Consider the following 20502-nt stretch of genomic DNA (forward strand, 5'->3'; position numbering starts at 1 on the left):
GAAAGAGAGTAGAAGTCTGGGAAAGAAAGGAGCTGGAATTTTGCATTAAAATGGGGAAAACAGCAAAAACAAAACATCTTTTGGAGATGGAAGTACTTGGGATCTTCCAGTAGTACAAAAACAATTGTTTAAAATTTAGGATCCTGGATAGGAGAGAATTAAGTGATTGGACTACCCTTTGTTTAAAATGATCATGCAGATTGATGGCATGAGTGAAAAAACAGGAAACAGCAACAACAAAACAGAGTGCAGCATGAGAAGAAGCAACAATTGCACCATTAAACAAGGTGATATCTGAAAAATATAGAAGTGATTAAAATGAAAAAAAGTCTGACAAATTAAGACTTCGTAGCTATCTTTGCTCCTTCCCCTGAACCAAGATTGTGTTAACAAATCCTGTTTGATATAAAACAGACTTTTTGGATTAGTTATACATGGGTGTGTGGTATTATCACTGTCAGCACTAGAATCCAGATTAGTTCTGGTCCAAATTAAGGTTTGTTGGTTTTTTTTAACCAAATTGTTTCAATAGCTACACATGAATACATCTTTGCACGTGCCCAGAGCTTGTAGCTTCAGGAAGAAAGAATACATATGGTACTGCTGTTTGTAGAGTTCCTGCAATTTGCAATGCTTAAACATACCTAGACGACTTAACACAGTACTCTGGTCCAGTGCTCAGTAATCAAGAACATTTATGGACAATGTATATGTAAAAGTAACTGCAAATGAAGGCAAAGTCTTTTAACATAACTTCTTGCATAATCCCAAGCCAAATTCAACAGTGACATGCGTGATGGTTTCAACTTCTCTGTTAAGTCTCTTAGTTAATCTGTGTGTAATAATACCAGATTAAAAATGGAACTCCCATTTGCAGAAGCTTAAGTAATTGATAACCTACACTTCAAAATAGACATTTAGTTCAAATTTATTCATAAACTCCTAAAATATTTCTTGTTTAATTAAAAAAAAAAAAAAAAAAAAAAAAAAAAAAAAAAAAAGAATTTTGCTCTAAATCCAAAGAAATTGCTTCCGTTGGCTTTCCTAAACATGTTCTTAGTGCATAGCTTTCTAAGCAAGTGCAATTTTTAAAATTAACGTCTAAAAGCATCTCCTGAGCAATACTGTAACATTAATTGAAAATGTTCTGCAGAAGATTAGTTTAGCATATACTGCTGTTCCTTGAAAAAACTTAGAAGTGCAAAAAATAACTTCATTCCCATCTCTTAAATGTTGCACTACATTATAAACCAGCTATAAAAGAGTACCGTTATCCATGACAATTTCATATCAAGTATTTTAAACTTGCCTATGATCATTTTAAGCTACTGCATCCTGGCAGCTCTTTTTATCAAGTGGACGCGACTTAGCAACATTAATTTCCATAGAAGGAGAAAATTGCCTTAATTAAAAACAAACAACAATAAAAAAAACCTCTTGTAACTGTATGCTCAAAGGAGTTTATACCTGGAAGAGCTGATGACTAAAGAAGTCTATGGAAAAAATAGCATACATAATACAGCACCAAAAGGGTTATATCTGTTGGGGAATGAGTGGGAAGAATTGCATTTGCCAGCAGAAATAGAATTAAGTCTGCTAGACTGACATGTCAGGAAGAACAGTTTATGAAACATTATTAAGTAACCCCTTCCAATAGCTCAGCTTTGCAAAGCTTTATCTACTACTCAGTGCCAGAGGTTTTTTTGGTTGGGGGGTGGGGGGTGGGGTGCTGATGAGTAAGTAGATTTATTTCATCATAGGAGATATGAGATTTGATTGCGTTTATCAGTTTGAATTTATGGAAGAGAGCAGTGTAGCAAGTCATGATGGGTTCTGCAACACCAGATGCTCATTCATTAGCTAACAGACCCATGACCCACTTCAGGCTTAAGTGTCATTACTGTATCATACATCAGAGTTAGCAAGGACTTAAACTGATAAAAAACCCTCTGGACCTTCCACTGAAGAAGTGTAGCTTTTACCACCCAGCTAAAAGGAAAACCCCCTAAGCTGTGGCGGTTCTGGTTCTTATTAAAGCTGAGGAGTTGATTCTATTCCATTACATTTAGAAAAGAAACTATGAAACTTATTTAGCATTTGAAACAGCTGGTATGCATAAGGTATTAAACTCACTGCTGTTTAAGCTTTACATGGATAAGTTAAATTCAGGTGATAAGAAAGACTAAGAGTAGTAACATACATATATCCTCCACCCCTCCCCAATTAAAACTGAGAATGTTTTTTGCAATTGCTCCTTATTACACAAAGATAATATTTTAGCTTAATGCCTATAATTCAAGTGAAAGTATTTCCCATTCAAAACTTGAAAGGGTTGAAAATGATCATAACTTCTTTATGACTGTGCTCTTGATTCATTCTCTCAAAACTGATCTAAGTGTATCACACTATCTACTTAAAACCTATGGTCATTGCCACCAACATGGTCTTTTCACTCTGTAAATTGTAGTATTCCTTCCCCCTGCATTTGATTATTGTTTACCTCATTGTTAAACAGGTTGCTATCCTTGCACAACACATTTATTGACATTTCCTGTCAAAATGTCACCATTCATTTTTTCCTAAATCATGTTAATATTAATTTGTAATTGTTTTACAAACAATCAAACCCAGATAATATCACTCCTCTTCATCACACTCCACCTATAATCACAACTTCTGTCACCAATGGCTAACTTCCATACATAATAATGCAAAACTTCTAATTACTGTCACTCAGGACACTGTCACAAACCACTCAAATTCAACATCTTAACTGATCATGACTGGATAAATTTACTGCTTAATGTCACTATTGAATGATGTTCTGAATCAGTAAGCATACAAATATTAGCAAAATAATACACCTTCTTGAAGAAACATTGCAATAGGTTTTACTACACAGGGTAAGTTTTCAGGAGTATTTGTGAAATCCTTGAAAAGCCAAAGAGTAAATAAAAGGGCAGAGATTGGGTGAAGTAAGTTGTGGTTCCAGGGGATGGTGGGGAGCCAGGCATAGACAGAAGGACTGGAGGGACTTAAGTTCTTCCAATTTTAAATGCATGGTGATATAACCTCTCCCCCAATCAGTGAGTATATCACTTTTTAGCAGAGCATATTTTCAGGGTTTTTATTTCACTTCTTATACTATAATTTTGTATTAGCTAATTACATAAATAAAAAGATACACAGAAGGAGTAGGGTATAAACTCTAACCCTTCTTAGTTTACAGCCAAGACATCACCCTCCGAGATGCTATTTGAAAACAAGTCCATTGTGCAGACACTCAAGGAATGCGAACAAAAAGTTTTTTTTCCCCTTGTGGTCATCCTGTGCTGTTTCATGTGCAAGTCTCATTATTGTCACCTTAGTATCACAGGTTTCTGTCAGTCCCATGCATGTGATATTATCAGGGTTTGACTGTACATAATGCCAAATGCATCTTGAATCTTACTCTATCCTCATGTCACCTATTTTATAACTTGCTATACAACCCTAAACAACAGCTCCTAAACTTTTTTAGAATTGACATACACATGAAGATTTTTACAAATAGTGTATTATTACAGTCCTAGTATAATATTTAATTAGAAAGTATTCATTGTGATTGGAACTGTTGCAGAAGTCTAGTATATGGATTCCCAAAAGAGACGGTAGTTAGATACTAATGGAAGAAATGACATTTTGTCATTTGAAAGTTATAAAGTCTATGCAAACACTTAAAACAAGAAACCTGGTAAAGTTGTTAAACCATTTAAGTCTTAATCTGTATTTCCCAGCATAAGTCAACTCAACACTGATCAGACCATAGAATGTTCATAGGAATAATAAGCATGACTTTTACTGACTCCTGCCCTAGAACACCCCTCCCCCGAGAAAATAATAAAAGTAACATGATATTAAGGTTACATATTCTCAAAGTAAGGAAGAAAATGTTAAAATCTGACAACTCTAAACTGGTTATACACAAGTTAACTATTGTATGCAAAGTATCATTTCCCCTAGATACACATAACAACTTAAAAATACTATGCTCACTATAATGCTCCATTAGCTCCAATGACACATGACAGTATTTTACCTTTTCTCCAAGATGGAACATTTTAGTTTTGTCAGCACACCTAAAAATCTCTTGAAAACGTATGTTCTCTTTTGGAGACCAACACACTGCCCAAAAGCAGTTCTAGAAACATGTTATTATACAGATCACTCAGATTTACTGACAAAGTGTGGCTTCTGTTTCATATTTAGTTAAGCATAAACTATTTTGTTTGAGGCAACTTATTCTAATTCTTATTCCAGAATACTTTCAAATATTTTAAAACTTTTATTTCAAATAATATTTTGTGCAGAAAATTTGAGCTGACATGATACTGATCTGATTCAACTACCTCCGATTACTCAAATGAATACAATGACAACTGAACTCTCCCATTAACTACAAAAAGGTTTCCAAATAATTAATAGGATAAGCGGTGGTGTTTTGTTTTGCTTTTTTAAAGAAATGTATGTCAAAGCAACTCTGAGATTTAATACTGAAATTTAATTTCAAATATATACATTTTTTCACTATGTATAAAACAAAATAGTCTGCTTTATATTCTTCTCATATTCAGTCTTCTGGACCTTGATGTATTAAAAATAACTTATTTTATATTAATCTAAAGTTTTTCCTTCAACTATATTTTAAATTGCATTTGAGAAATAAAGGTATATAAAAATCAATGTATAACACTTGCACAAGTAGAGTGGTTCCACATTCAATCTTTATCTTATGTTTACTCTATTCATTTGTGTGCTGTGTCTACCATGTGGTATTCCACACCTCACAGAATGAAAAAAAAAAAGATTAAAACGGATTTACTACTACTATCTACCGCATTTCCCATTATAATTTTAAATATTTATTTTATTTTTATTTAAAAAAAATTCAAGTCCCAAGCAACCTCTACATGGAAGTAACTTCTCCTCCTCCTCAACTCACTTAACAGAAGCAAGTTTTCAACACAATATCAACACATAATCCATGTCCAATAATGAACGATGTAATTTACCATTAAGTGACTGAAAGCTATTAAAGTCAGCTTGGCCTCTCTTAAAATGAAAGGACCCAATATATTCATAACTTACAGGGGACACTACCAGGAGTCTTCTATAAGTAGCTCTGCACATATTTGTTTCTGCAACACCTCTATTCATGTCATTAATATAAGCAGAAAAATAGGCTGATGCAAGGAGTATATGATTATCCATTATAACTCCTTAAGTATAATCAGTATGCAAGACTTAAAAAAAAATAAAAATAAAAAAAAAATAAAACCCACACTTACATACAAGTACACTATTCAATCCTGACTTTGGCAATTTGTCTGCAAGTGAACTTGTTCTTCAAGAATTTTTTTTTTTTTTTAATTTATAAAATCAGTAACAGATATTACTACTGGATACTACAAAACAAATATGAACTATACACTAAAGAGAACATTCTATTTCTATCAGAACTACACCTACATTACAGATGTTTAAGGATCAATGGAGTGGGACTGCACTATATCTTTTCAAAGCATCAAACCATTTTCCCCAAAAGCTAAGATGAGAAGATAAGATACCAAGGCACCCTCAGAGTGGCTTACATACTAACCTTTCTGTACTCCCAGAAGGGGAGGGGAATTCTCTTGAGGTGTTCTGTCAGGTTCCTGGGGAGGTACAACCATGGGAAGTGTATGCACCGGTACACGTGGAACCTTTAAAAAGATCAATTAAAAAAATGTTTTTTTAATTAAAAAAATCAAATTAAGAAAAAGATCATCTTGGTAAACGTTTACTTTTAAAGGGTTAGGTTTCATTAATTCAACCAGAGGCATGCTTGCTAGCACACACACTATTCCACTTTGCCTCAAACTGTGCACTGCATGTTACCCATTCCAAATATACCATGTTCCTTAACACATACTATACCTCCCAATCTACTACTTCCAAATCAGTTATAGAATGCTTGTGCTGGGTCTGTAAATAATACCATCTAGAATCTCATGTCCAGAAAGACCAGAGAGAAATGTGGAGGCCCACACTATCCATTACACAAGTAAATTAGGCACATAGGAAACATTTGTTATCCACTACAAGACTACAACATTCAGGACAACATTAACAAACTGGTCTTCTTCACATTACCTGTAGAAGGGGTGAGTCACAGTAGGGAACTGCTGTATATTATTTTCTGTATGTTGGAATTTTAGTTCTGTTACTGACAGCTTAAAGCAATGGTGCCCAGCCTTTCTGGCTTGTGGGCCAGGTGGGCAATGCCAGATCCCTCCATGGGCTGGATCTAGGTTGGGAGTCACTTGTCTAGTATATACTACAGTTCACAGTCTCCAGTGTTTTATATAAGTAGCCTACCCAATTTTAAATAGTGAACATTGCCACTTCAAGTTATACTACAGCCAGGAAGCATGGAACATACTGCTCAGTGAAACTTTGTAATTCACTGCATATGTATGTAACCAGTTTAGTTATACCACTGATGTAGTATTCATCAAATTAAATTTACACACATGTATTATACATACATGCTCCTTACTGGAGTACTATATATGCAGTTTTTGAGCTATATGTTGTCAGCATCTCTTTTCTTAAAAGTTGGGATAGATGAGGGGACATGTCTGTAGTAGGAACTAAAAGAACATTGTCGGGATAATCCAGGAAGTAGGAAACCACGCGGCTGTCATTCTGGGTTCTTTTGTAAACTGGGATTTTCCTAAAGTGTTTTGAGAATTAGGTGGCTAACTCATCAAAAACCCTAATCCATGGCTTCTTTATTTGAAAGCTTTCAGGTACATGTGCCCTTCCTCAGGCATAGGGGAATGCAAAGATTGTAAAAATTTATCCCAGGTAGAAATGAAAATTCATATTGTACAGGAGAGCTGGAAGGGGGTGTAATTTCTCCTGGTTGGAAAAGTTCATTTTATGCAAATTAGGCTCGGATAAAAATTGGAGCAGTCTTTTAGACCAACACAGCTACAAACTTTACCCCCAATTCAGGGCTTGGCACTCAATGACCCTCAGGCTAGATCTGGCCCACAAAGAGGTCTGATATGGAAGAAGTTGATACCATGGGGCTATGCTGTGCCACACAGCCCTTCTGTACTGCTTCCATACACTGCATGCTCCACTGCTAGCAAGCTTATCCCTGATGTAGAAAAAAGGGTCAGGTATGTAGCAGCTGGGGGGAAGAAGGTGAAGGGAAAGGGGCAAAAGCCTGCCACCTGCAGGGACTGGAGCTGACCCATATCCTAGTTCTCTTAGGCCCTACTGAAAAATCCCAGGCAGATGCAACAGGATACCATTCACTGAATCTAAGATGCTAAATGGAAAAAGCAGAAATAAGACTAATGAAATAGTTAAGTAATTTTTAAAAAGTTACAGAAGAGTTTTATTTGTTATTGTAGAAATACCATACACTTTACCTGAGACTGATCCTGAGAAGGTGGCGTGAGCTGGGACATGTCGGTGGTAGGTACTGACAGAACATTGTTTGGATAATCCAGCAAGTAAGAAACCACATTCGTATGCCCACCCTTTGCAGCTTCTATGAGCATTGTTGAACCATCCTGGGATGATAGTTTGGAGAGAGAAAATGCAATGAGGTGAATTCTTCTGCACTCTGTATTATAAAAAATGCAGAGATTTGTCTATGGATTAAAGTTTTTCAGCTTTACATTTATATCAAACATCAGCTACCCAGCAGTTTTAAATTGTATGTTAAAAAAAACAACAAACAATCATAAGAACTGCGTATATTGTCCTGAGTAATTTAATTTGAATACCTTGAGCCGATGAGTGGGGTCTGCCCCATGAGCCAGAAGGAGCTCAACTACTGCAAGGTGGCCTCCTGCACATGCCAGTGACACCACTGTATGATCATTATTAGCTGTAGCCCTATTAACGTTGGCACCTAGAAACAAAACATCTCAAGCAAAATTAGCAAGAATTTCTCATTTTTAAATTCCAAATGAAAACAAGGAAAAACCATCAGCTCTGGTGAATGTACATCTAAAAGAAAATGTCAGCTCCCAGGTGCATATTACATCTTAAGAACAGAACAGAGACAATTAAATTGCAAAAACAATTCACAAATTAAAGTGAATGATTTTAGATTAACTGATTGTTTACATCTAGATTTCTAATCTTTTTTAAAAACACAGTAGCATTACACAAGGAGGGAATTCATACACTTAAAATATTCAAATTACTTTTAGAAGGGGGTTTGTGGTTTTTTTTTTTTATATTCTAAGAAAAAAGAATCATTATTCTCTCCTAGCATGGTGCTATTTTTTTCATTGCTTTTCCCCAGAATATACTGGGAAACACCCGATTGCAAGATTTTAAAATTAAAAAAATATGCAGGAAATATCTACCACATACCAAAAGTTTTGATTTACTAATCTATACAATTCAGTGGAAAGTAGTCTCAGTAAAAATATTTTTGTACTCAAGTAATTAATTGCCTGCATAAGGCAAGGTGGTTGACATTAATCATTCTACGAAATATGAGTAGTTAAAATATGCCAACACAAACGTACTAGACAACACAAAAATAAAAACTCCAGGTACTATCCAGGGGTCAAGCAACCTTCAACACATGTGCCAGAGCATGGCATGTGAAGCCATTTTACTTGGCACGCCACAGCTGGACTGGACTCTGGACAGGTCTCTGCCATGAGCCATGAAGCCTGGGCCGCTCACAGCAGGGAGACTACAAACAGCTGCACCAGGGTCTGTGGAGCCCCAGCCCGGCTCATTACTGACAGCAGGTCCATGCATGTCTCAAGGTGGACATTGGGGAAGGGGCTGGGGCCAGGGATGTGCTGCCACAACAAGGATCAGGCCTCTCGCGGCTCCCCCACTATCTGCCCCTGGCACACCAGCATCTTACAAGCCAAGGTGCCAGGGCCTTTTGGCACTCTGCCCAAAAATGTTGCCAGCCCCTGTGCTATATAAAAGCAGCATAAGTGACTAAAGTGACACTTGAGAATTTTAAAGTGGATACTAATATTTTACCTTTGCTAATGAGAAATTGTACAGTGCATAAGTGACCAGCTCTTGCAGCCTTCATTAGTGGTGTCCTTCCACCTTCAGATTCATGTTCCTGTTACAAAGATGCATAAAAAAATACTGTAAGTACTGGAAAATATATTGTAACCAACAACCTTTGTAGCTGAAATTCTGTTTAATGGATGAATAGATCTAAAATTATGTTTATATTGCCTAGACTGTTTTGAAAACTCCACCAGTATATTTTCATTCAGTTGCTTAAAAAGGTCCCAGTACACACACCTAAGTAGCAAGTGACATTTGTCAATGTAAGCTATTGAGATGACATCACCACTCTACTGATCTTACTAGAAAATTTCCTAGTCTACACATAACACTACTTTACCTCCTGCCTCTAAAGCACTGGTTCTCAACTGGGCTGCCACAAAAACCTGCCAGGGTTGCTGAGACACCAGCACCTCCATTGCCTCGCACACCTCCATTTTCAGAAGGCATGTCTGAGACTAAATGAGAAGTGCTTGTCTGCCTTACATTATGTATGCAGGTGTCATTTCTGTTTTAGCTCTTCCAGGTTCAGCTCTAATATGCTCCCCCAAACAGAGGCATGCAGGGCAGTTCTACTGGGTAGCAGAAGCATGTCTCTCCAAGTTGCTGCTGCAGGCTGCCATTTTACCACAAGGGTGTAAAGGGTGATGCTGAAGTAAGAAGACATTTTTTGTCCCAAATCACCACATGGGAGTTAGCAAATCATTCTGATCTTAGCAATCAAATGTTTTGAAAAGATCACCACCCACAGAAAAAACTGTATCAAGTTTCCACAAGAGCCATAATATGAGGGTGTCAGGGTAGGGCGGGGATTTCTGTTGACAAAAAATTATAGAACAAGGGAGCTGGAAAGTTAGAAGGATAATCTGAATTTCAATGGTGACCTATCAGATATGGTTTACCAAAACAAAAGCATAAGATAAAAAGTACAAATAGAAGCACACGTGGTAGGGCTGTGAGAAACAGCACCGTTCCATTTCTACTTCTGTTTCGCCATTTTGAAGGGATAGTGTTTCATTTCAAAGCACTGTTCCATTTTGTTTTGTCAAAACTATTCTGCCGTTTCAACAAGTTTTCCCGTTTTGCCCATAGACTATAATGGGGAATGATGAAAATGCCTATGTGTCATTTCTTGCCTGATTCGGATGAAAATTGCAGGGATGGTAGCACCTTCTGAGGGCATGACGCCACCTGCCAAGATTTAAGGAGATAGGTGCAGGGGTTTCTGGGAAACTGCACCTCAAACTGCTAAAAGCAAAATTCATATCATTTGCCAGCACCAGATCTAGGGGCCCATGCCTTCAGGAGGGCTGTGCTGGACTCCTCCAGGGGTGCGAGCCCTCCGGATCTGTGCATGGGATGACAGTAGGCTGCCGCTACTGCCTGGGACTGGCACTGGGTGCAGCCTGCACCCAGAAGCAGGAAAACTGTTGCCTCCACTGGCTCCAGGCAGGAGTGGCAGCCTCCTGTCATCCCACACACAGATCTGGGGGGCTGCACCCCCGGGAAGAGTAGGCAGTGCTAGGAGGGCAAGTTGAGCTCCATGGGGCTGGTGGAGCCACTCAGAGCAGCCCTGGCTCTCCCCACCTCCAGGCTGCACTGCAAGCAGCTCCACCGGCCCTACTGAGCTCAGCCCAGCAGTGGGAGAGCCAGTGGTGGAGCCGCTTGGAGCACAACCCTGGTGAGCACAGCCTGGTGGCAGGAGGCTCAGGAGAGCTACTGGCCAGGGCTGCGCTCCGAGCAGCTCTGCCACTGGTGCTCCTGCTGCCAGGCTGAGCTCTGTGGGGCTGGCAGAGCCACTCCGAGCGCAGCCCTGGCTCTCCTCCGCCTCCCATCACTGGGCTGCTTTGAAACGTTTTGAGTGCCCTTATTTCATTTCAAAGCTGTTTCCAAGTCTTTTGTTTCATTTCAATTTTTCTGTTTTAAAGCTCAAAACGCATCGAAACAGCTTCGCAACTAAACACCCATCAAAATTTCGCACAGCCCTGGTAAGTGGCACAGAAGATTTTACAATAGAAACAATGATGACAACTTCTGAACATTGCATCCTTTCAGTTTTCAACAACCATTTCTATCTGAACCAATAGAAGTCAGAGGAAAAGCAGCAGCATGTTGTATACGAAATAATTAACACTACAAAGGATGCGGAGGAACAACAAGCAATTACTCCACGACAGCAAGAGAAACACGTGTCATGTCAATGAAAGCATCTCCACTTGTGTCTCTCAAAATAAATTTAAATTAAATTAAATACTTCATAAGAAAATAATTTCTAATTTAATTTTTTCCCTTGCAATTGCATTAACATATGACAGTGAAAATGTATTAATATATTAAGACTGCAACTTATTCCTTGTACTATTTATCAATGCTGAAGGATTAATACTACATCTGTCAGAGCAAATCAACTTCTCTCACACAATAAATCTAAGCATTCAGTTGACTGATGGCATTGTGCACCCCCCTTGGCATGTTTTGGGCATCTAGCTAAAAATAATCCTTTGGTTATGAATTTGAGAAGAAATCTTTGGCACTAATGAACGATCAAACCTGCTAAGGAAGTCAGTGGCCCAAAAAGAGACATTATGATATTATGGAGATCAAACCGATAAAGTCCTCCTTTCACCACTTGGAAAGGTACCCAGACACAGACTTTTCTTATAAAACTTCTATTGGAGACTATTTGAAGAGGCCCATTTATTCTGTGCGCTGAACTCTTAATTCACTTACTTTATTCAGTGATAAATGTTGTGTTAGGGAAAATATTTAGTCTATTAAGATGTGTAAATAACATGTAGTTAGAGACTTATTCCTTTAAACCAGCCGTGTCAAACTTACTGTGTGCCATGGGCCAGATCCAGAAAGCGGGGATCCTTCAGGGCTGGATCCAGCCCAGTGCACACAGCAGCAGCAGTTCCAGTTCTGACCTGATGCAGCAGTGGCAGTTTTGGCTCCAACCCAAGGCACACAATGCAGCTCCAGCTCTTGCTGTGCGCCCCGTGACCATGGCAGCAACTCCAGCATGGGGCCCGCAACTGAGGAGGTAGGGCTGTGACAGTAGTAACAAGTGAAGCAACTGGAGGGCAACCATCCTCACTTGCTCTCCTGCTGCTGACTGCCATGCCCACCAAAGCTCAAGACCCTGGGATTCTATGACAAGCCATTCCCCCTCTCTGCCCCCTGGCTTCTGGTGAAGCGCTGGAATCTCAGCATGCTGGATAGAGCAGCTCCACAGACCAAATCTGGTCCATGGGCCATACATTTGACACCTCTGCTCTAGACCAGGAATTTGGAGAAGCTGGAGGGCATGTCCATGGAGGGGTGTAGCCAGCTGCAAAATTGGCTTTGTGCTGCTTAGCTCTGCATCCCCATGGAACCCTGACACTTGGCCCTGCCACCACCCCCATATTTACCACTACTGTCCCTGGTACCTGTTGGATTCACTGCAGCTGCTGGACCCACAGATCTGGCCTGAGAAGAGCCCTGTGGTCCAGATCCAGTTCAAGGTCCATGGTGAGTCTGACAGCCCTAATCCAGACCAATGGTTCCCAACCTCATTAAGTCTCAAGCCACCCCTCAGAAGATGCCAGCTCTTATCTTTTACTCATTTTTCTCACCATGTAAAAATAAGAGCATGATTCTATTGCAAAGAACTCAGAAAGATGACAACAGGTTAGAAAATTTTTGACGCTATGAATTCCTATTGGAAATCTCTAGGTTTGATTTGTGAATTATATGCATTTCCATCCCTGTGACATTCTTTAAAAAGATCTTGTGGCACCCCAGGGTGCCATGACACCCTGGCTGAGAACTACTGCTCTAGACTGAAATTAAGTGAAGTGAACTACTAGAACAAACTGGGTTCTATCCTTCAAAGGATTTCTACATCTCAATAAGACAGAGTCAAACTGGAGGTTCTATGTAGCTTATTGTGCAAAAATCTTTTTAAAAGAAAAGAAGAAAGAGAATCAAGGTAATATGTGCACTCTGTGTGAACATGAAAAAAACCCAACAAACGTTAAGCCTTAAGCTTTGAAAAAGTTTGTTTTGGTGTCGTGGCCACTAATTTTCCCTTTCTTCACCTACGGAGATACAGATGATATGTAGCCAGTTGCTGCTACCTTCCCCCACACACTACCATATGCAGATAGGTTTGAAAGAAAATACTTCTGAGGCAAAGCACTTTTTAAATAATTTAAAATTTTACTGCTTGAGCAAAATGCATACTACGGTCCCAAACCAAAATTTCCAGAAAAAGAGAAGTCAGAAGTAATATTGGCTCAGCTTGTTTATCTTAAAAACAATTAGTTTTCTTTGCCTGTCCAATCCCTGACTTCATCTTTGAAACATCCAAATGTGCTGAAGATTCCACTGGTTTGTGAATGATACCTCTTCTGAAATGGAACACAAACTACCCACTACCTACACAGAGTAAGTGTTCTTATATCCAATAACTTCTAGATAATTTGTGCTTGGAGTAACAGGCATGGACTACTAGAGGAAGTAGGTATATAAATCACAGAATAGTTTCAATTACTATAGCTCTATAATTGAATTTACTATGATACAAGGCCTGAATGTTTGGAGCCATGAAGTAACCTACAGAATGAATCCTAATGTCATAGAGGTGAATTTTTTCAGGTTACAAAACCAAACTTTCACTTAACAGCAATAAATAAATTCTTCCCAGCTAAATAGATATGGAAAGAGCATATGGAAGAGGAGATGTCTTCTGAAGTGCTTGATGGGAACCCCAAGTATATAATGTAGAAAACAAAAAGATAAAGTTTCTTAAGAATTTCACTGGAAAAAGGCCAAGAAAAGTTTTTTTTTTCTTTTGCTCTTAAATGAGAAACAGCAAGAATCCAATATATGTGTACACAAGACAATGAGATGAGGGATTTCACAGGCATCAGAAATATTGGACCCTGCAAATTTGTCCTGAAATACAAGCTCAAAGGATATAAAAATAAGATTTGTGAAACTGCTTACTACTACATTAGACATACATTTTCCATTTGAGGTATCCATTTGAGATAAAGACAAGGCAGGGCAATAACATAAGGGACACTTCTAGGAGAGATGAATCTTGTGGTTCTGAAAGGCCTTGTTGCAACGTTAGCTCTACTCACTAGATGGTGGGCCAAAGAAGGTAGCATGGCCCAATTCTCAGTAAAAACCATTCACAAGACTCCTGAATGTAGTTTATTTTATATTTCAAATTGTTTTCATTACCAATTTGCTCACGAACCAAAAAGGCTTTAGCATGACCACATATATTGGGAAATGTGTTTTCATTTAAGTTTTCATGCATATGCTTATAAACTACTCTTAGCAAGAAAATTGCACATACTGAATGTTTTAATCCAACATCTATAAACTATTTTAATATTTGTGGTATAAGGCACCATTAAGACAGATACAAAGAGGTGAGTACAATAAGATTAGACAATCTCTGAAAAAGAATTTTGTGCACACGCTAAAATCACTTCATTTACCATAGGCTGCAGAATGCATCAGTATATCAGCAACTGAAGCCTACAATTTATACAAGGTGAAATTCGTGTCACAAACAGACCATACAGCTGAAAAATAAGTTTCTAAGAATTAAATGATTCAAAATAGGAAAGATGGTTGTCCCATTGTTTCTTTCCATTGCTAGACTATGCTATGGCATTCCCAACTGGGATGAAAAAAATCTTAAGTTATTGGTGACTGAGCAGAAGTCTTTTAGCCAACTGGTGCTTTATGGAAATGTCAAATAGTATTTTACAGGAAACAATTAGGGCCACTGACAGACGTGAAAAAAACCCAAAAACTTTCTTTACTGAAAGAGAAAGCATGTCAGTTTGACCTGGCTTGCCCAATGTCTGTATAGATCATTCACTTTAGCAGGACTTTTTGGTGCTTTTATCTAATAGCTATTAGCTAGATAAAAGCATCAAAAAGCCCTGCTGAAGCACATGATCTACAAAGATATTGGGCATGCTGGGTCAAACTGATGCAATGCCTCTTCTGGGCATGCACTGTGCTTGATGCGGGGGTGTCCCAATCTGAAAGTAAAGCGCTGATTTTTTTCTCCACATCTGTAAGCAGCCTTAATGACTACTAAAGTCTTGTCTATAGTAAAAGTTTTATGAGAATTCAGGTATCACGCAATTGAAGATATAAAAGATTTATGAACAACAAATCTGTGGAGTAGGCAGGTTTTTATACTGTTACAGCCAGACGTATGGTATGCATCAACTAAAGACTATACAGACTTCCCAGCCTAGTTCAGGCATAGGGAGTCAGAGCTACTTTGAACTAGAGCTCCTGGAAATGATGTGTATGTTTAGGCTTGAACTGTGCAAGACAACTTAGGTACAACTTGATACAGTTTGAGAAGCTGATGTATTACTGAGAGAAGCTCCAAATGAGGCAAATATAGATAAATCGGGCTTATTGCTTTCAAGTGTACAATGACTACTTCGATTACCTTTATCTTTGATATTAAGCCCTCAGTTTCTTAGATCACATATAAAAAGAGTTTTTGCATGAAATAGTTAAAGCCAATGTAAATTTAAAAAATAAATTATCAATATATATCTATCTTAGACCAGCTTGTTATTGGCATGTTCAATACTGGACTGTAGGTACATTATAACAGTTATTCCTAGATGAATAAAGAAAATGATCTCTTAATAAAGCAAATAGACTACCGCACTTAAAAAAAAATAATGAAAAAAAAAAATCACAGTTTGAATGTTTGGGACATGCTTGTATACTTAACAGATGCAGCATATGATTTTTTTAATTTTATTTTTTTTAACAAGGAACAAAACCACGTTGCTTTTGAATTCTTTTGTAATAAACCTCTCAGTTTCAATGGGTTCTAATAACTTCAATTAAATTAAACTCAAATCCTCTAAAAAAGCATCTAGTTCAATGTACTGTTCCAAAGAATTTCTAGGTAAAGTCAATTTGACTACTTCTCATCCCATCAAATTTTCAACAGAAAAACAAATTAAATTCTAATGAATTTGGTCCTCTTTATATAATTCTTAAGACTTGAACTCTGATCACAAAATTCAATGCTATGGAAACCATTGTGGTATCCTCTACAAACAAATCTGAGGTACAAGAATTTCTGAATGATCTTAAACCCAAATGGATTTTTGGTTTTACATGAATAGTTAAAGATCAAAAGAACTTATGGCGATGTGATGCCATCGTTTATCATACACCGAGTCCTGCCACTCCTACCTTTGGAAAGCAGCCGAGATGAAGTAACGCTTTCCCTTATTTGGAAGAGTGGGGTTGTAATTAAGAAATTAAATGATCAAAAAACCCAGTGGTTTGCAGAAAAAAAAATGGAAGTAGAGCACAAAGATCTTCTATGCTACCCAGAAAGTCCTTGCACCTCTGTTGAAATCTAGGTGCCTCAAGCCATGCTTGATGTGAGCATCTCTTCTCGAGGTTGTAGCTTACAAGCATCAAAGGCCAACCTCACCTGATGCTTGGCCGTCTCTATGCCCTCCAAAATAGTCTTCTTTAAGTCCTCCTGCTTGTCCTGCGGAAGGAAAAAGAAGAACTCACGGATCTTATTCTGCAAATAAAATTCATGTTGGCCATGAAGACCTGGAAACTACAATTTCAACTGGCCAGCACTATCAGCTGAAACTATTTTTAGAGGAATTTTATTTTGTTGGAATTTGCAAGGAGAGCACAGTAATTAACTGTAAGATGCATTCCTCACCATCATGACCTCAACCTAAACCACCCAAGACTCTTAAGGAGTGTGGAAGTTGCACATGGCAACCTTGGAAATTAAATACCAGATGGGGTTTTCTTCTTCACTCCCAGCAGGAAAGAGAGGGGCTTGCTGCACATTCTGTAACACCTCAGTAAGGCCAAGCAGAACAACCAGAAGGCAATGGCTGCAAGAATTTAGTTTCAGCGTCCTTTGTAGGTTTTTTGTGAAGATGGACAACTTGAACAATCTCACTACTAGACTTGCTACTAATCACTTTCCCCAGATTTTCCACAAAACAGAGGGAAGCAGACTGATTTTCCTTACAACGTCATGCAAATCCTCAATTGCAACACCCAAAATATTAACACGTATTCAGCACCAACTTAAGCACATAGGTTAAGCGTTCAGTATGTTATGCATTCAAGGAAAACTGAGGTTCTAATTAGTTTTGTTACTGTGCAAGGGAAATTTGTAGTGTTATCAACTGGAGGCAAAAAGGAAGATCCCTGTGATGAAGAATTTATCACTCACTGATAAGTGTGTTGTTTAAGCAGTAGGATACAATCAAGATACGTCCATTGCCTGGCATTTCCTTGCTTCTTAGAGTACAAGTTGCATGAATAATCAGTCTGATTCTTTTAAGAAAAGTTCTTTATAGAACTTCCAGCAAGTTTAGAAGGATTTAGAGGAGCATAACTATCTGAGATAAGGGGCCTTTATGGGTGCCTACTCAAGTACAACAGTACTCACATTCCTAATGTACATCACACCTCTCTAGTATTGCGTGAATCATCAGACAGTGCCTCAGAAACTGCAGCTCAACCTACCTCAGAATACGCACAGCTACAGAACTGTTGGCCACAGTTTCCCAGCTGAGTGATGTCCACATTAGAGACTCTTCTAAATGTTCAGTTGCAAAGATATCTTAGTTAACAATTTTCCTTAAGGGCAAAAAATGACTTTGGTTCCAATGGAACGAAAGAAGTCATTTCATCTTTTCATCCACCACCCTCTAGCAGGTCATGCAAAGTTAAGGTAATTTACTCTTATCAGTTTAGCAGGATTTCTAGAAGTTAAGTATACTTAGTATTTAAAAGTTGGAAAAGATATATCCTGGTTCACAAACCAAGAGAATAATTTGCATAACAATTAATATACTCTCTCAGGTTCTACCCATTCCAGAACAGGCACACTTAAGATTTAAACACCTGACAGATTATGTAGGAAGTCCCCAATTAGGTACTTAAAGTTAAAAGGCAAGATGCAAACTTTAGTTATCACTAGAGCTTTCTCTCAAAACTTTTACAGACAGCTTAACACTTTAAGAGTAATATGCAATTAGAACCTGGTTCAACTGCCACTATGGAAGACAGTATTTTTCCATTATGAGTAAGACAGAGAAGGAACTAGTAGCAAGTCACTCTTACAATGAGAGGGTTCATTTTGAAAGCTAAACATGCAGCTTTTGTAGCATACTGGAAGAATGGAATCCTGGAACCAATGCATGTACACAATACCACTGAGGATGTTACTTAAGGTAAATGTCCAAAGAGGCAGGAAATAGCTGTAGGACTCCACTGGTTTCAACATCCACTAAGCCATTTTAAAGTCGTCATTAGGTCTGTCATGACCCAAAGGCATGATTTTGTGTGCGCTTCGGCACCAGAATTATCCCCGCCAGGTTGCAACTTCATTGCACGGGAGAGTTTCCTATTGCAGAGGAGAACCCCGGTGCAGGGATGAGTTTCCCACCTCTGCAGCTTCTTTTGCAGGGTGCATTGCTCAAGTTGCAAGAGAAATGCACGGTGCAAAAGAGTTCCCACCACCCATATGCAAATTCGTTCCCCGCTATTGGCTAGTTCTAAATAATTCACACGTGGCGGCTAACGATTGGCCTGTTAGCCGTATAAGAGGCTTGAGCAGTTTCCGCCCAAGCCGAAGAGGACTCCACATCCATCTCGTGGGGACTCTGGATACACGGCAGGGTAATAGAGACCCTGTGTGAGATTCAGAGGAGCTTGGCGACCTGATCCATCGCCCACCTCTTCCCATCTTCGAGCGGAAAGAATTTATACGACGTATCTACGAGTCCGATTTTGGTGGCGCCCTCACCCAGAGCATCCGGAGCTCTGTTCCGTGGAGCCTAGCAAACTCCACGCGACCGTCTGTGTTGTCTGTGTCTGTAACTGCAACTCAAGCAAGTTTTCCAGCCTACACCACTGCCATCTCTGGTGTAAGTAAACAATCTTTAAAATCTACCGTTAAGCGTCTGTGCCTAATTCCAGCTCGTCGCCCTCCCTCTCCGATCCAGCGTGCCCGGGCTGCTGGCCACAGCCCATGTGCAGCATGGAAAAGGGACCGGGTCGCTCCCAGCCCGCACAAGGTCTTGCTGCAATGTCTACTTGTGGACTGGTGAGAGATGAAAGCACTCCAAAAGCCAAGTGTGCTTTGATCTTCTGAAGCAGGCACTGGAAGTAGTTACTTCGCTTTATAGCTTTCACAATTAGCTTAGGTTATCAGCTACACAGCTAATATGCAATAACTTCTGCATCTCAGGTGTTCCTGCCTTGTGGAGAGTAAGGGCTGATGTAGGCTATTTTTGACTGGGCTAAGGGAAGCTGCCTCAGAACAGGGGTCATCTGCCTAACGCAGTCCTGCCAGCAATAACCACATATTGTCAACACTCCTGCTCCATAGGTCTAGCATTGCTTTCCAATTTTGCCATAGCTGCAGCGATTAAAAACCAAAAACACAAAAATCCCAAACACCCTTTGCTCAAAATAAAATAATGGACATGAGAGAGGGGTACATTTCTGAATGAGTTAGTCAATAAGGTGCACATATCCCCTGGTACTAATGGACAAAATATAGTTCAGAGCAGAGGCCCAAACTAAATGTCCCTGCAAGTAGTAGAAGGCAAATTGAAATATTGAAAAGAGAAATTAAAAAGGGCTCAAATGGATTATATGCTTAAGGGCAACCAACATGGGTTCATTAGAGGCAGGTGCTGTCAGACCAACCTGGTGGCCTTCTACGATCAGGTCAAAAAATCCTTAGACGCAGGGGTAGCAGTGGACATAGTCTTTCTGGACTTCAGGAAGGCCTTCGACACTGTCTCTCACCCCATTCTCATTAAAAAACTAGGGGACTGTGGCGTCAACATCTACACAGTCAAATGGGTCGCTAACTGGCTGCAGGGCCGCACCCAGAGAATGGTGGTGGATGGGTCATTTTTCGACCTGGAGGGATGTGGGCAGTGGGGTCCCTCAGGGCTCAGTCCTCAGACACGCACTGTTCAACATCTTCATCAGTGACTTGGACAAGGGGGTAAAAAGCACCCTGTTCAAATTTGCTGACGACACTAAGATGTGGGGGGATGTGGGCACACTAGAAGGGAGGAATAGGCTGTAATCGGACCTAGACAGGTTACAGGGGTGGGTGGATGAGAACAGGATGGGTTTCAGCACTGACAAGTGCAGGGTACTGCACCTGGGGAAGAAGAACCAGCAGCATACCTACGGGCTGAGGAACTCCCTTCTCATCAGCGCAGAGACAGAAAAGGATCTTGGAATCATTATTGATGCCAAAACGAACATGGGCCAACAGTGTGGGGACGCAGTCAGGAAGGCCAACCGTACCTTGTCATGCATCCACAGATGCATCTCAAGCAG

At 39.3% G+C, this 20502-nt stretch overlaps 1 protein-coding gene across 1 annotated transcript in view; it reads right to left on the bottom strand.

Annotated features, from left to right (window-relative positions):
- The window catches only part of LOC102384887 (ankyrin repeat and KH domain-containing protein 1), a 173262-nt gene that overhangs the window by 52613 nt on the left and 100147 nt on the right, over positions 1 to 20502 (bottom strand). The window contains 4 exon segments of the mRNA XM_025216108.1: positions 5639 to 5741; positions 7464 to 7607; positions 7824 to 7951; positions 9058 to 9145. Of these exon segments, the coding sequence (XP_025071893.1) occupies positions 5639 to 5741; positions 7464 to 7607; positions 7824 to 7951; positions 9058 to 9145 (463 nt within the window).

This window comes from Alligator sinensis, unplaced genomic scaffold (genome assembly GCF_000455745.1).
Source record: "Alligator sinensis unplaced genomic scaffold, ASM45574v1 scaffold14_1, whole genome shotgun sequence".
NCBI lineage: Eukaryota > Metazoa > Chordata > Crocodylia > Alligatoridae > Alligator > Alligator sinensis.